This window comes from Lolium rigidum, chromosome 5, assembly GCF_022539505.1.
Source record: "Lolium rigidum isolate FL_2022 chromosome 5, APGP_CSIRO_Lrig_0.1, whole genome shotgun sequence".
NCBI lineage: Eukaryota > Viridiplantae > Streptophyta > Magnoliopsida > Poales > Poaceae > Lolium > Lolium rigidum.
The window spans coordinates 27,348,636-27,365,477 of NC_061512.1; the positions used below are offsets into that span (position 1 = coordinate 27,348,636).

The 16,842-nt window shown below is 42.9% G+C and overlaps 3 protein-coding genes across 3 annotated transcripts; all 3 read right to left on the reverse strand.

Annotated features, from left to right (window-relative positions):
* Positions 1-1,276: 1,276 nt before the first annotated feature.
* LOC124655775 (transcription factor BHLH133-like) lies at positions 1,277-2,429 on the reverse strand. The gene is made up of 4 exons (XM_047194621.1): positions 1,959-2,429; positions 1,667-1,858; positions 1,444-1,575; positions 1,277-1,363 (listed from the first exon to the last, which is right to left on the reverse strand). The coding sequence occupies exons 1-4, from the start codon at positions 2,427-2,429 to the stop codon at positions 1,277-1,279; spliced, it is 882 nt and encodes a 293-aa protein (XP_047050577.1).
* A 5,011-nt stretch (positions 2,430-7,440) lies between these two features.
* Positions 7,441-8,576, reverse strand: LOC124652261 (transcription factor BHLH133-like). Its single transcript, XM_047191281.1, has 4 exons — positions 8,106-8,576; positions 7,821-8,012; positions 7,605-7,736; positions 7,441-7,521 (listed from the first exon to the last, which is right to left on the reverse strand). Exons 1-4 carry the CDS (start codon positions 8,574-8,576, stop codon positions 7,441-7,443), a joined length of 876 nt encoding a protein of 291 aa, XP_047047237.1.
* Positions 8,577-13,585: 5,009 nt separating this feature from the next.
* LOC124652262 (transcription factor RSL2-like) lies at positions 13,586-14,721 on the reverse strand. The gene is made up of 4 exons (XM_047191282.1): positions 14,251-14,721; positions 13,966-14,157; positions 13,750-13,881; positions 13,586-13,666 (listed from the first exon to the last, which is right to left on the reverse strand). Exons 1-4 carry the CDS (start codon positions 14,719-14,721, stop codon positions 13,586-13,588), a joined length of 876 nt encoding a protein of 291 aa, XP_047047238.1.
* Between the last annotated feature and the right edge of the window lie 2,121 nt (positions 14,722-16,842).

The following is a 16,842-nucleotide window of genomic DNA, read 5'->3' on the forward strand; positions in this document are numbered from 1 at the left end:
GCCGCGCAGCCGCTGGAGGAGAGGAGGAGGTCCATCGCTGCCAGAGAAGTCGCCTCCGCGTCACGCCGGCAAGGTAATTTCTACATGTTTCTGCTGTCCGGACATATATGTTCTGTAGGATAACTAATTGTGTTGTGCATGGACAAATTAGTTCTCTAGCATACTAACTGAATCGTACTAACTGAGCGACCACGGGCTACCAATGTACGTACAACTAGCTCTCTTACTAACTGAACTAGATCTCTAGCATACTAACTGAAGCACTAATTGATCTTTTTTTTCAAAGATTACTAACTGAACCGAAAGTAATATTAGACTTTCATTTGGAAATGTGCAGCAAGCAAATGAGTTGTTTAGTTCTGTAAAACTAAAGAAAAAGGAGATTCCTTGTAAAAAAAATTAAGAAGAAAGCTTACTTGGTTTGACAAGTTGCGCAAGGGGCGAAAACCAATGAAATCTGCAGCACCAACAATAAAAGGGGCAAAGGTAACATGTGTATGTAATATGTCATTGTTATCCATTGTTATTCATTCCTAAACTAACGAGTTGACATTGGCAGCAACCACCACCAAAGAAAAAAGACACAGTGGAACCTCAAGTGCAAGTGAAGAATGATGGCACCAACAAAGGAGGGAGTCCCACAAGAGCAAATGAGAAGCGGCAAAAGTATGATGCAATTGACAGCTTTACCGAGATCCTGACATCTTCACGAGTTAATGAAGATAATCTCTTTGATGATCTGATCTAGTATCTACAAGGTTATTTAGGTAGTATTTTGGACAGAGATAAGTAGAGTATTTTGAGGGTTAACTGGTCTTTTGTGGCCACAGTGTACAAGTGAAATGACCTGACTTGTATAGTCAAATGATTGTTCAACATTGGCATTTCTTGCAGTAGAATCCAGACGTTACATGCTACAGCCATTTAATGTCAAATGCTATTGAATTTCTATGTCAAATGCTACTCAATCTATCAATTTCTTTTGCTATACTCTGTACTGCTGAATCTGTCATATTTTTTTTTTGTTTCAGTCCGTACTACTGAATCTTCTGTTTGAAATGCTGCTGAATCTGTGTCAAATGCTCTGTGGCGTTTCTAAGTACCAGAGCTATTTGCCTTTATCTCATGTCCACCATTGGATGGAGATTAGATGAAGATGGGATCTTAGTCCCCTGGCTTTGTGGATGTCGGGGATGGTGGAAGCGATCCGCTCCACGCGCCTGTTGAACGCCATTGTGACCGCCGACGCACAAGCCAAAGCTCAAGGTTGTGAAAATCATCTCTGTAAGTTCAGATCAAGTCCAATGTTCATCCCATTGTACGCAATCGGCGCGTACATCCACATATCATCGGAGCTCAGGACCTGAAAGTTGGAGATATAAAATTTCGTCAACTGCAATGTCTCACAGAGATTTGGATGATTTGAGTTGACCAAATCCTCACCTTGATCTGAAGCTGCAGAAACTTTACATACTGAACTGCCTCCTCCAGCATAGTGCTCATATCTACCTTGGTTCCGTTAGGCACAAGGGTCTGCAGTGTCTTCAGCCTCTCATTGATCCTCTCCCTTCTTTTCTGCTCAAGCAAAGAACAGCATTAGTATGTTCCACATTCAGTTATCAAAAAATATTATTTCCTCGGCTGCAAAATAGATGCAAGTAAGTACCCTTGCATAGAGGCTCTGGGGATCAGTTGCGGCTCCACGGCCAGCCCGGGCCTTTCCTTTCGGTCTAACACCGTCAGCTTCTGCTGACTCTTGAGAAGCATTCGAGTCATTGTCAGAGGTGCAGCAGCTCGCTTCGTTTTGTCTGGCCTTCTTTGCTCGCTTCGGTTCAGCCTTTCTTGCGCATTTCCGACCCTGCAATGAATCAATTACAGTCAGTACTCACATTAGCAGAATGAATGTCTTTCTGAAACATAGCTGGTGAACAGAATGATCAGTCATCCAAAGTACTTACTCTTGCTTGGCCGTCGATCTCTTCTTCAGCCGAGTGATTTCTCTTGTTAGTAGCGCTGACCGAATCAAGATCCTCGCAGCTTGACTCGCCATTCCCATATAAATCATGGGAGATGTTTGGGACCATGTTCATATACTCAGTTGCACCTTGCTCCTGGACCAAGTTGAGGCCATCTGGTGCAATGCAGGAGCTGATGCCGAGGGTCTCACCGGAGTCACCCAAATAGTAGCCCATACTGTCGGATGGAACGGCAAGGCTACTACTGTTGCTTTCACTACATGCACTTGTGTTAAGATTAGAATCATAGTACGGCTGATGGGAAGCCTGATACCAAGGCAGACCCTGCTGGCCTTCCTCGTCGTGCAAGGGGAAGGTGCCAAGGAGATGTGCCATGATATCAGACTCCTCGCCCTGCTGCAGGAAGTCAAACATGGTCCAGCAAGCCTCAGAAATCAGTCCTCCAGCCTCCATTGAGATGTGAATTTAGAACTTGGAGTTCTTGGAGGCAAAGGGTGACCTGATGAGTGTGGGTTGAGGCACTTGCTGTTGAAGGGTGAAGAGTTGAAGACAAATGCACAACAGTTCAGGTGCTTTTATACTGTTGAGAATTCTGAAAGTTGCAAGGAACAACATCTGTAGAATTAAAAAAAATGGTAGTCAATGTGTGGTATGAAGTGTGTGGTGATAAGTTATGTTCTGGCGATGTTAAGAGCTGAAGATGACAAGTTAGAATATCAACTGCTGGTTGGTAGGCAAGACAGTGACTTGTCCAAGATCACAGTTATGTGGCATGTCTCTGAAGAACGCACAATGATTGCAGACAGTTTACTAATCATTGGTCCATGATTCATCGAGGACAAGCTAACAAAGTCTATGATCTCTGTACCGGAATAGCAAGAATTTACACCAGAATTGAATAAAATAAAATCAACACAACTGTGTACCCATGCTTGTTTTCTTTCAGTAAGATATGTACTTGTGTTGGTTAAGGAGATCGAATAAACAGAAGTACGATATGCAAAGACAGGCCTGCACGAACTTGGTGGAAAGGAATCTGAACATTCTGAAGAACTCAAAGAGGATACGAAAGCATACCTCCATGGATATCGCCTTCTTTAATGCTGCACAGTTCTTGCACCTTGTGCCCACAGAAGAGACATTGATGGTCAACACTTGCAATACTACAAAGGCTGTATTCTGAAATACTTGCCATAACAGCATTTTACATACCCCCTCCGGTTCAAAATAATTGCCCAACACTAGTTGTATCTACAGACTAAAACATGTCTAAATACATTTATTTTTGGGCAATTATTTTGAACTGGAGGAAGTACCATAGTTGCATCCATCTTGTGATTTTTTTCTGAACTGAGCTTACAACACAACCAAGCTTGTGCCTACATCATCAAACATTACAGTGAGATATGGACCACCACAATATAGAAAAAAAACGAAAAATCTATTCGATAGGTTGTTGTCACATGATTTCTTAATTCTAACCTGTCAGAAGGTCAACATGGTAACATATCAGCAAGATTACCACAAAGCCTGCAGAAAACACAATCAGATCTTAAATTCAGATTATGGCACGTTTTAACAATCAATGTGCATGTGCATCATCAAAATGTATGCCGCAATGTATGTCTCCCTTTAATGTGTCAGGTTTGCGCAACATCCGACATCAAGATCTGATCCTGATATCGTCACCGGTAGGAAGTTATCTGAATATATAACCAATAATCAATAGTTGCACATGACTCACATCCACCAAAATGCACAAATCAGCTGAACTTCTGTCATGTCCTGAGAAAGGATTGTATGCCTCTCTTTGGTAAACAGGAACAGCTAAGCTGCTCGCAAGGACAATGATTCAAAGGGACAATATAAGGTTTGTTTATGCCCCATGATCCTTACCCTTTAGCTGTACCAAAGAAGCAGGGATGCCTTAGATTGGTACGCGGCAAAGTTGCATGCATATACATAATAGAAGGCCTAACCAAGCAAGCATTTATAACAGCACAGAAATGAATAACTTGGTATAAGAGCATTACCAAATATGGCGTCACATTTATTTTTCAACTTCGCGAAGGTCAACTTCATAGCTTGGGAAAGCCAAATTGCTTATGGGATTATTCCCTTTGAACACCCTACAAGACATTCTCTTAGTATTTCTTAGCTTATAATAAAACCTATAAATTAAGTGCACAAACTGGCACTAATAAACAATGTTGAGGGAATAGCCTTCCCCTGCTACACCTTCTCTGAGGAACAGCGTATTTTAAGGTGAACAGTTGCTTAAAATGATAACTGTACTCCTAGATCCAAAGAATATCTCTAGTATTTTTTTGTTTGTTTTATTTATCAATGATATTGTAAGTTTATTTTATTTTCGTTTTTATAAAGTAAGAGAATTCTTCTGAAGACGGCAAATCAGCTATTCAAACATTCACTAGTTTTTACTTTATATAACTGCTCACAGTAAATATAGGAGGAGTGAATTGAGGGAGCAGGGGGTAACTTACCATGTCAACAGTAAATGATCACAATTCATTTCACAGGATTCTAATTGACTGAATATATTACTGTGCTAAAAACAAAAGTAGAAGTAAGAATATAAGAATTGTGATATTTCCTGTCGCTTTCAGTTGTCAAGAGTACAATACTTATGAAAAATTGTTTAGAACTTCACTGATTCTTAATGATCGACTTCGCAAAAGTCAATATGATAGTATACTCAGAAACCAAGTTCTTCAATGCCGCAATTTCTGAAATTTAGTATCAGGGGAAAAATTAGGGCATCGTTCCTACGTGTAAATGGCTGAACTGGTCAAACATAAACATTGTGCTATAAATGAACTATGTAGCTTCCAAAACATCTCATGCACTGCCATCACAAGAACAGCTCAGCTACAGGGTACCTCAGATCCAAGTTAGCTTTAAGATATTTACTGATTTTTTTTTTTATGAAAACCATGTACTCCTAGATATGAAACTAAATTGAAAGGGAAAGAAAAATGCATATAAACTCCAGTCACTAGTGTCCTTAGTTCATGACTACTTGATTTACTAAAGTATTTTTCGTCCGTCCTCTATTTTAACTTTTCAATAGTAGGGAAAGTAACTATTTGAGTGTCCAGTCAGCATGCGGTCGGAATCCATGTTTGATCTCATCACATAATCTCCCAGGACATTAAACCTATCTGCAACCCCAGTATCATCTAAGCAAGGATATATCAGGACTTCATCACCATTTCTACATCCTAAAAAGTAAAGGCGTGTGGGCTTCAGCGCCAAGATAATATATTATTTTCTTCAAATATGAAGATTTCTTGGTTCACTAAAACCTAGCCCCAGCAGCCACAAAGAAGAAAATGGACATACATCAGTTAATTCAAGGAAAAAAGAAATAAAAGGAAACGGAGCTTTCGTAAGGAAACATAACAAATTAGAAGTCAGAGATTATATATCATAGCACAATGTCAAAAGGTAACCGCAAGATTATTTCCTGAATCCATAATAATGAACTTAAAGTCAAACAATACCGAGGCATCTTCAATTAGGACATTCGGAAAAAGCATCAAATAACTCGTTATTCAAGAAAGGCTGCTAGAGACAGCCTAGAAAAACATTTTAGCTCTGTAGTTTCAAAAGCATAATTCGATTAGGGGAATAGACCTACTTGGAATAACACAATTAAAACATGCTTAGAAAGGGACGAAACTTCGTCTAGAGGCAAAACTACTAAAGTTATCCTCTAATAATCCATATTATGTTATCAATTATAGCATGATGATGCAAGTGTCATCTACTCATCGCATGATGGTAACCCCAACCTTTCAGACAAGAGCAGAATTATACTTGCACAGATTCATGATCCTGATCTCCTGAGCAACTAACGTCTCTTCAGAAGTTTAATTCTGTCTAGGGGATTTCAAGTCATCATGCAAAACTGACAACCTGATTGATACATAGATGACAAAATGTACACTGGGGTAAGCAAATAAACTAAAAATGCATAACTCAAAGCCTCAATATGATCGATAAAAACATCCATGAGTTTAAGTACTCCATGAGCACCAAATAATGACACAATTGGCTCCACAATAATAACCTCATATATAAGCAGCAGATCTCCATACATCAACCACAAACAAGTCAGACAGACATGAAAAGGACCAAGAAAGTAATTATGCTAGCAACAGCAATAAACTTGAGTATGGACCATGGACTATCCTCGATTGACAAGAATAATTTGCACTGTTGGTTACAGAAATAAGCCATGTATTAGTGAATTACAGGGAACAATCAAGTCTGCATTCCCAAATAATACTTGAGCTTACAAATTTAAAGATGGGACTTTATTGAGCCACTCCAGATAGGAACTAGCTAGAAGTTACATGGGATATCTTTGCTGCTTCCACTACTTTCAGAAGGCAAACATCATGGGAACAATTGAAGCGGTCATAACTTGTTTCATCCTCATTCTTCTGCCGTCACAAGGACAAAAACTGGCCTGTTGCCCAACTTTTTTTTCGAGAAAACCCAAAGGACCTTTGCGTTTCATTTCAGTGAAAAGGTAGTCTGGTCTACATTCCTCCTACAGCATGAGAGAAGCTAACTTAGTGCACATCCCAGGTGGGTGGCAAGACTACTCGAAGCCCGTTGGGTCCTGCCCGTGCCCAAAGCCTGGCCTCGTCCTTGATCTTCGACACCAGGGAGCGGACAGAAGGCTGGGGTACCCTGTAGTCGTTTCGGTGTTTCCATATCATCCAGGGGGTAAGGAACACTGCAGAGGCGAGGCCTTTGCGAAGCTGCTTGGGGGTTTGCTGTTTAGCTTGCAGCCACCAGTCCATGAGGGCGTCTTCCCAATTTGCATGTTGCCCAACTTGCCCCAGCCCTGAAATGCATACCATAGTTAGAGCACTAAACAAAAAGAAAGTCCTCATAGATGATAATTATGATTACTCCCCCGCAAAAAAAAGATAATTATGATTACTTAGACTTTAAGTTGCAAAATTCAGGTTGTAGAGATGACAACTTATGCACTTTACGGTGTGTTTTTTGCTACACCTAGCTCATTTTATATGACAGAATCTGATGAGACAATTTGGTATTGGCAATAGTATAATTTAGCTGGCGCCTTTACACCAGTGTCTACCAGCGGCTACTCTGTGAAACCTTGGGTACGATAATCACAGGCTGAAACCGTTTATGCTACTGAGCTCCGAGACAGATCGCAACCTGCCGCCACTGCTACTGAGCACCGACCAGATCAACCGACCGACCCACGAACCCAAGCGAACGGGCAAGCGAACAACCTACACTTCTAGAGAGGGGGAAGTGGCGGCAGGGAAACCCACCTGGCTTGGAGATGACGCGGATGGTGGACGCGATCAGCTCCACGCGCCCATCGGATGCCATCGTGACCGCTGCCGACCCTCACCTACACCCAGGCCGAAGCTCAAGGCTGTGAAAATCATCTCTACAAGTTCAGATCAAGTCCAATGTTCATCCCACTGTATGCAATCGGCGCATACATCCACATATCATCGGAGCTCAGGACCTGAAAATTGGAGATAGAACATTTAGTCAACCGCAATGTCGTCACGGAACAATTTGGATGATCTGAGTTGACCAAATCCTCACCTTGATCTGAAGCTGCAGAAACTTGACATACTGAACTGCCTCCTCCAGCATAGTGCTCATATCTACCTTGGTTCCGTTGGGCACAAGGGTCTGCAGTGTCTTGAGCCTCTCATTGATCCTCTCCCTCCTTTTCTGCTCAAGCAAAGAACATCATTAGTATGTTCCACATTCAGTTGTGGAAAAATATTATTTCCTCGTCTGAATAGATGTAAGTACCCTTGCATAGAGGCTCTGGGGGTCAGTTGCAGCTCCACGGCCAGCCCGGGCCTTTCCTTTCGGCCTAACACCGTCAGCTTCTGCTGACTCTTGAGAAGCATTCGAGTCATTGTCAGAGGTGCAGCAGCTTGCTTCGTTTTGTCTGGCCTTCTTTGCTCGCTTCGGTTCATCCTTTCTTGCGCACTTCCGACCCTGCAATGAATCAATTACAGTCAGTACTCACATTAGCAGAATGAATGTCTTTCTGAAACATAGCTGGTGAACACAGTCATCCAAAGGACTTACTCTTGCTTGGCCGTCGATCTCTTCTTCAGCCGAGTGCTTTCTCTTGTTAGTAGCGCCGACCGAATCGAGATCCTCGCAGCTCGACTCGCCATTCCCATATAAATCATGGGAGATGTTCGGGATCATGTTCATATACTCAGTTGCACCTTGCTCCTGGACTAAGTTGAGGACATCTGGTGCGATGCAGGAGCTCATGCCGAGGGTCTCACCGGAGTCACCCAAATAGTAGCCCATACTCTCGGATGGAACGGCAAGGCTACTAGTGTTGCTTTCACTACATGCACTTGTGTTAGGATTACAATCATAGTACGGCTGATGGGAAGCCTGATACCAAGGCAGACCCTGCTGGCCTTCCTCGTCGTGCAAGGGGAAGGTGCCAAGGAGATGTGCCATGATATCAGACTCCTCGCCCTGCTGCAGGAAGTCAAACATGGTCCAGCAAGCCTCAGAAATCAGTCCTCCAGCCTCCATTGAGATGTGAATTTAGAACTTGGAGTTCTTGGAGGCAAAGGGTGACCTGATGAGTGTGGGTTGAGGCACTTGCTGTTGAAGGGTGAAGAGTTGAAGACAAATGCACAACAGTTCAGGTGCTTTTATACTGTTGAGAATTCTGAAAGTTGCAAGGAACAACATCTGTAGAATTAAAAAAAATGGTAGTCAATGTGTGGTATGAAGTGTGTGGTGATAAGTTATGTTCTGGCGATGTTAAGAGCTGAAGATGACAAGTTAGAATATCAACTGCTGGTTGGTAGGCAAGACAGTGACTTGTCCAAGATCACAGTTATGTGGCATGTCTCTGAAGAACGCACAATGATTGCAGACAGTTTACTAATCATTGGTCCATGATTCATCGAGGACAAGCTAACAAAGTCTATGATCTCTGTACCGGAATAGCAAGAATTTACACCAGAATTGAATAAAATAAAATCAACACAACTGTGTACCCATGCTTGTTTTCTTTCAGTAAGATATGTACTTGTGTTGGTTAAGGAGATCGAATAAACAGAAGTACGATATGCAAAGACAGGCCTGCACGAACTTGGTGGAAAGGAATCTGAACATTCTGAAGAACTCAAAGAGGATACGAAAGCATACCTCCATGGATATCGCCTTCTTTAATGCTGCACAGTTCTTGCACCTTGTGCCCACAGAAGAGACATTGATGGTCAACACTTGCAATACTACAAAGGCTGTATTCTGAAATACTTGCCATAACAGCATTTTACATACCCCCTCCGGTTCAAAATAATTGCCCAACACTAGTTGTATCTACAGACTAAAACATGTCTAAATACATTTATTTTTGGGCAATTATTTTGAACTGGAGGGAGTACCATAGTTGCATCCATCTTGTGATTTTTTTCTGAACTGAGCTTACAACACAACCAAGCTTGTGCCTACATCATCAAACATTACAGTGAGATATGGACCACCACAATATAGAAAAAAAACGAAAAATCTATTCGATAGGTTGTTGTCACATGATTTCTTAATTCTAACCTGTCAGAAGGTCAACATGGTAACATATCAGCAAGATTACCACAAAGCCTGCAGAAAACACAATCAGATCTTAAATTCAGATTATGGCACGTTTTAACAATCAATGTGCATGTGCATCATCAAAATGTATGCCGCAATGTATGTCTCCCTTTAATGTGTCAGGTTTGCGCAACATCCGACATCAAGATCTGATCCTGATATCGTCACCGGTAGGAAGTTATCTGAATATATAACCAATAATCAATAGTTGCACATGACTCACATCCACCAAAATGCACAAATCAGCTGAACTTCTGTCATGTCCTGAGAAAGGATTGTATGCCTCTCTTTGGTAAACAGGAACAGCTAAGCTGCTCGCAAGGACAATGATTCAAAGGGACAATATAAGGTTTGTTTATGCCCCATGATCCTTACCCTTTAGCTGTACCAAAGAAGCAGGGATGCCTTAGATTGGTACGCGGCAAAGTTGCATGCATATACATAATAGAAGGCCTAACCAAGCAAGCATTTATAACAGCACAGAAATGAATAACTTGGTATAAGAGCATTACCAAATATGGCGTCACATTTATTTTTCAACTTCGCGAAGGTCAACTTCATAGCTTGGGAAAGCCAAATTGCTTATGGGATTATTCCCTTTGAACACCCTACAAGACATTCTCTTAGTATTTCTTAGCTTATAATAAAACCTATAAATTAAGTGCACAAACTGGCACTAATAAACAATGTTGAGGGAATAGCCTTCCCCTGCTACACCTTCTCTGAGGAACAGCGTATTTTAAGGTGAACAGTTGCTTAAAATGATAACTGTACTCCTAGATCCAAAGAATATCTCTAGTATTTTTTTGTTTGTTTTATTTATCAATGATATTGTAAGTTTATTTTATTTTCGTTTTTATAAAGTAAGAGAATTCTTCTGAAGACGGCAAATCAGCTATTCAAACATTCACTAGTTTTTACTTTATATAACTGCTCACAGTAAATATAGGAGGAGTGAATTGAGGGAGCAGGGGGTAACTTACCATGTCAACAGTAAATGATCACAATTCATTTCACAGGATTCTAATTGACTGAATATATTACTGTGCTAAAAACAAAAGTAGAAGTAAGAATATAAGAATTGTGATATTTCCTGTCGCTTTCAGTTGTCAAGAGTACAATACTTATGAAAAATTGTTTAGAACTTCACTGATTCTTAATGATCGACTTCGCAAAAGTCAATATGATAGTATACTCAGAAACCAAGTTCTTCAATGCCGCAATTTCTGAAATTTAGTATCAGGGGAAAAATTAGGGCATCGTTCCTACGTGTAAATGGCTGAACTGGTCAAACATAAACATTGTGCTATAAATGAACTATGTAGCTTCCAAAACATCTCATGCACTGCCATCACAAGAACAGCTCAGCTACAGGGTACCTCAGATCCAAGTTAGCTTTAAGATATTTACTGATTTTTTTTTTATGAAAACCATGTACTCCTAGATATGAAACTAAATTGAAAGGGAAAGAAAAATGCATATAAACTCCAGTCACTAGTGTCCTTAGTTCATGACTACTTGATTTACTAAAGTATTTTTCGTCCGTCCTCTATTTTAACTTTTCAATAGTAGGGAAAGTAACTATTTGAGTGTCCAGTCAGCATGCGGTCGGAATCCATGTTTGATCTCATCACATAATCTCCCAGGACATTAAACCTATCTGCAACCCCAGTATCATCTAAGCAAGGATATATCAGGACTTCATCACCATTTCTACATCCTAAAAAGTAAAGGCGTGTGGGCTTCAGCGCCAAGATAATATATTATTTTCTTCAAATATGAAGATTTCTTGGTTCACTAAAACCTAGCCCCAGCAGCCACAAAGAAGAAAATGGACATACATCAGTTAATTCAAGGAAAAAAGAAATAAAAGGAAACGGAGCTTTCGTAAGGAAACATAACAAATTAGAAGTCAGAGATTATATATCATAGCACAATGTCAAAAGGTAACCGCAAGATTATTTCCTGAATCCATAATAATGAACTTAAAGTCAAACAATACCGAGGCATCTTCAATTAGGACATTCGGAAAAAGCATCAAATAACTCGTTATTCAAGAAAGGCTGCTAGAGACAGCCTAGAAAAACATTTTAGCTCTGTAGTTTCAAAAGCATAATTCGATTAGGGGAATAGACCTACTTGGAATAACACAATTAAAACATGCTTAGAAAGGGACGAAACTTCGTCTAGAGGCAAAACTACTAAAGTTATCCTCTAATAATCCATATTATGTTATCAATTATAGCATGATGATGCAAGTGTCATCTACTCATCGCATGATGGTAACCCCAACCTTTCAGACAAGAGCAGAATTATACTTGCACAGATTCATGATCCTGATCTCCTGAGCAACTAACGTCTCTTCAGAAGTTTAATTCTGTCTAGGGGATTTCAAGTCATCATGCAAAACTGACAACCTGATTGATACATAGATGACAAAATGTACACTGGGGTAAGCAAATAAACTAAAAATGCATAACTCAAAGCCTCAATATGATCGATAAAAACATCCATGAGTTTAAGTACTCCATGAGCACCAAATAATGACACAATTGGCTCCACAATAATAACCTCATATATAAGCAGCAGATCTCCATACATCAACCACAAACAAGTCAGACAGACATGAAAAGGACCAAGAAAGTAATTATGCTAGCAACAGCAATAAACTTGAGTATGGACCATGGACTATCCTCGATTGACAAGAATAATTTGCACTGTTGGTTACAGAAATAAGCCATGTATTAGTGAATTACAGGGAACAATCAAGTCTGCATTCCCAAATAATACTTGAGCTTACAAATTTAAAGATGGGACTTTATTGAGCCACTCCAGATAGGAACTAGCTAGAAGTTACATGGGATATCTTTGCTGCTTCCACTACTTTCAGAAGGCAAACATCATGGGAACAATTGAAGCGGTCATAACTTGTTTCATCCTCATTCTTCTGCCGTCACAAGGACAAAAACTGGCCTGTTGCCCAACTTTTTTTCGAGAAAACCCAAAGGACCTTTGCGTTTCATTTCAGTGAAAAGGTAGTCTGGTCTACATTCCTCCTACAGCATGAGAGAAGCTAACTTAGTGCACATCCCAGGTGGGTGGCAAGACTACTCGAAGCCCGTTGGGTCCTGCCCGTGCCCAAAGCCTGGCCTCGTCCTTGATCTTCGACACCAGGGAGCGGACAGAAGGCTGGGGTACCCTGTAGTCGTTTCGGTGTTTCCATATCATCCAGGGGGTAAGGAACACTGCAGAGGCGAGGCCTTTGCGAAGCTGCTTGGGGGTTTGCTGTTTAGCTTGCAGCCACCAGTCCATGAGGGCGTCTTCCCAATTTGCATGTTGCCCAACTTGCCCCAGCCCTGAAATGCATACCATAGTTAGAGCACTAAACAAAAAGAAAGTCCTCATAGATGATAATTATGATTACTCCCCCGCAAAAAAAAGATAATTATGATTACTTAGACTTTAAGTTGCAAAATTCAGGTTGTAGAGATGACAACTTATGCACTTTACGGTGTGTTTTTTGCTACACCTAGCTCATTTTATATGACAGAATCTGATGAGACAATTTGGTATTGGCAATAGTATAATTTAGCTGGCGCCTTTACACCAGTGTCTACCAGCGGCTACTCTGTGAAACCTTGGGTACGATAATCACAGGCTGAAACCGTTTATGCTACTGAGCTCCGAGACAGATCGCAACCTGCCGCCACTGCTACTGAGCACCGACCAGATCAACCGACCGACCCACGAACCCAAGCGAACGGGCAAGCGAACAACCTACACTTCTAGAGAGGGGGAAGTGGCGGCGGGGAAACCCACCTGGCTTGGAGATGACGCGGATGGTGGACGCGATCAGCTCCACGCGCCCATCGGATGCCATCGTGACCGCTGCCGACCCTCACCTACACCCAGGCCGAAGCTCAAGGCTGTGAAAATCATCTCTACAAGTTCAGATCAAGTCCAATGTTCATCCCACTGTATGCAATCGGCGCATACATCCACATATCATCGGAGCTCAGGACCTGAAAATTGGAGATAGAACATTTAGTCAACCGCAATGTCGTCACGGAACAATTTGGATGATCTGAGTTGACCAAATCCTCACCTTGATCTGAAGCTGCAGAAACTTGACATACTGAACTGCCTCCTCCAGCATAGTGCTCATATCTACCTTGGTTCCGTTGGGCACAAGGGTCTGCAGTGTCTTGAGCCTCTCATTGATCCTCTCCCTCCTTTTCTGCTCAAGCAAAGAACATCATTAGTATGTTCCACATTCAGTTGTGGAAAAATATTATTTCCTCGTCTGAATAGATGTAAGTACCCTTGCATAGAGGCTCTGGGGGTCAGTTGCAGCTCCACGGCCAGCCCGGGCCTTTCCTTTCGGCCTAACACCGTCAGCTTCTGCTGACTCTTGAGAAGCATTCGAGTCATTGTCAGAGGTGCAGCAGCTTGCTTCGTTTTGTCTGGCCTTCTTTGCTCGCTTCGGTTCATCCTTTCTTGCGCACTTCCGACCCTGCAATGAATCAATTACAGTCAGTACTCACATTAGCAGAATGAATGTCTTTCTGAAACATAGCTGGTGAACACAGTCATCCAAAGGACTTACTCTTGCTTGGCCGTCGATCTCTTCTTCAGCCGAGTGCTTTCTCTTGTTAGTAGCGCCGACCGAATCGAGATCCTCGCAGCTCGACTCGCCATTCCCATATAAATCATGGGAGATGTTCGGGATCATGTTCATATACTCAGTTGCACCTTGCTCCTGGACTAAGTTGAGGACATCTGGTGCGATGCAGGAGCTCATGCCGAGGGTCTCACCGGAGTCACCCAAATAGTAGCCCATACTCTCGGATGGAACGGCAAGGCTACTAGTGTTGCTTTCACTACATGCACTTGTGTTAGGATTACAATCATAGTACGGCTGATGGGAAGCCTGATACCAAGGCAGACCCTGCTGGCCTTCCTCGTCGTGGGAGGGGAAGGTGCCAAGGAGCTGTGCCATGATATCAGACTCCTCGCCCTGCTGCAGGAAGTCAAACATGGTCCAGCAAGCCTCAGAAATCAGTCCTCCAGCCTCCATTGAGGTGAATTTAGGACTTGGAGTTCTTGGAGGCAAAGGGTGACCTGATGAGTGTGGGTTGAGGCACTTGCTGTTGAAGGGTGAAGACAAATGCACAACAGTTCAGGTGCTTTTATACTGTTGAGAATTCTGAAAGTTGCAAGGAACAACATCTGTAGAATTAAAAAAATGGTAGTCAATGTGTGGGATGAAGTGTGTGGTGATAAGTTATGTTCTGGCGATGTGAAGAGCTGAAGATGACAAGTTAGAATATCAACTGCTGGTTGGTAGGCAAGACAGTGACTTGTCCAAGATCACAGTTGTGTTGCATGTCTCTGAAGAACGCACGATGATTGCAGACAGTTTTACTAATCATTGGTCCATGATTCATCGAGGACAGGCAAAGAAAGTCTATGATCTCTTGTTAGCGAACCATTGGTCGGCCCAGTCAACGGCCCAGGAGGAAGGCCCAAGAGCACCAGGACCAAACGAGTACCAGCCCGGCTCAGAGACTGACGACTGGTCTACGCAACCAGGGGGTTCAAATAGCGACGGCGGTCGTCAGGGAGAGGTTGGCTTGAGAGTAGCGGCTTCGGCCGAGTAGAGAGAAAAGCTTGTAATCGAATCTGTAATGAATCTGGCGTGGATTATATAGAACTGCTGTGGATCCTGATCTAGAATCCGTGTGGTAGAAAGGAGTTAACAATCTGGTATCAGAGCCGTTCCGATCTGGAGCAAATTTTTCCCCCACCCACCCACCACCGCACCCGCCAGTACACCAGACAAATCGCCATGGAGGTGGAGAGCTTCACCAAGCAGCAGATCTTCGACACCATGGTCAAGCTCGTCAACGAGCAGAAGGCCGAGGCGGCGGCGGCGCTTGCGGATCACAAGCGGGAGGCGCTAGATCTCCATGGCATCACCATGGCGGCGCTGAGCGAGATCCGTGACGAGATCGGTGCGATCCACGCGCGCATGGAAGGCGGCGACCCCAAGCCCATGGCGGCGTCGGCTTCCGCTTCCACGCCACCTCTCACGCCGCGAGACGGCGAAGCTTGCCCGGATGGGCTCGGCGACGACAAACTACTCCGGGGGAAGGCCCATGACACCAGCGGTGTTTATGTGCCTCCTCCGGTCAGAGGTGCGCAAGGCAGTCGCCATCCTACTTTCTCTCCTGATGCTGCATTCCATGGTTTCCGTCGTACCGATAGTTCCTCCTCCCATCACCGAGACACCGAGTCGCACACACAACACCGTTCTCTACCCAAGGTTGATTTCCCAAAATTCGATGGCGAGTGTCCCAAATTGTGGCAGCAACGCTGCGAGGATTATTTTGCTATGTACGGGACGCATCGATCGATGTGGATTCCCGTGGCTACCATGAAGTTTGAGGGAGCTGCTGCGCGTTGGCTGCAGTCAGTGCAACGCAAAATAGCAACAGCTAGTTGGGAAGAGTTTTGTTCATGGCTGGTGGTTCGTTTTGGTCGAGATCAACATCAGTCCATGTTACGACAGTTATACCATATACACCAAATCAGTACAGTGTCAGCTTATATAGAAAGTTTTTCTGAACTCATAGACCAATTGACAGCTTATGAACCAAATTTAGACTCCATGCACTATGTTACTAGATTCGTTGATGGTTTAAAGCATACTGTGCGAGCTGCTGTAGCTATTCAGCGGCCCAAAGATCTCGATACTGCCTATTCTCTCGCTCTGTTGCAGGAAGAGGTGGGTGATCAACCGAGGCAGTACCAGCATCCTCATCGACAACAAATGATGCTCCAGGCTCCACCGCCTCCACTGTCGTTACCTTCGTCAAGGCGACCATTACCATTACCTGCTCCTCCAACAGGTCCTTTCTCCAATGAATTGTCGTCCAGTTCAGCATCTGACACTAAACAGAAGCAAGGGCAGCGATCACGTGGTAATTCCACCGACGAGTAAATGGTCAGCACTGCGCAATTATAGGCGTGCTCGAGGGCTTTGCTATACCTGTGGAGAACGCTGGAGCAGGGATCATCGCTGCAGCGGCACGGTTCAATTGCATGTGCTACAAGAAGTCATTGACCTCTTTCAACCTGACTCGTCTGATGAAGAACAAGAGTCATCTACCAATTCTTCTGCTGAATTCCATTTGAT

What these genes read in the sequence shown, in the direction of transcription:
- LOC124655775 (XM_047194621.1), bottom strand. Translation starts at nt 2,429, where the DNA reads ATGGAGGCTGGAGGACTGATTTCTGAGGCTTGCTGGACCATGTTTGAC. An exon ending in AGATCGACGGCCAAGCAAGA is followed by an intron (nt 1,859 to 1,958) that starts GTAAGTACTTTG and finishes GATTCATTGCAG; the next exon opens with GGTCGGAAATGCGCAAGAAA. An exon ending in CCCAGAGCCTCTATGCAAGG is followed by an intron (nt 1,576 to 1,666) that starts GTACTTACTTGC and finishes TTGCTTGAGCAG; the next exon opens with AAAAGAAGGGAGAGGATCAA.
- LOC124652262 (XM_047191282.1), bottom strand. Translation starts at nt 14,721, where the DNA reads ATGGAGGCTGGAGGACTGATTTCTGAGGCTTGCTGGACCATGTTTGAC. An exon ending in CCCAGAGCCTCTATGCAAGG is followed by an intron (nt 13,882 to 13,965) that starts GTACTTACATCT and finishes TTGCTTGAGCAG; the next exon opens with AAAAGGAGGGAGAGGATCAA. An exon ending in TTCTGCAGCTTCAGATCAAG is followed by an intron (nt 13,667 to 13,749) that starts GTGAGGATTTGG and finishes TCCAATTTTCAG; the next exon opens with GTCCTGAGCTCCGATGATAT.
- LOC124652261 (XM_047191281.1), bottom strand. Translation starts at nt 8,576, where the DNA reads ATGGAGGCTGGAGGACTGATTTCTGAGGCTTGCTGGACCATGTTTGAC. An exon ending in CCCAGAGCCTCTATGCAAGG is followed by an intron (nt 7,737 to 7,820) that starts GTACTTACATCT and finishes TTGCTTGAGCAG; the next exon opens with AAAAGGAGGGAGAGGATCAA. An exon ending in TTCTGCAGCTTCAGATCAAG is followed by an intron (nt 7,522 to 7,604) that starts GTGAGGATTTGG and finishes TCCAATTTTCAG; the next exon opens with GTCCTGAGCTCCGATGATAT.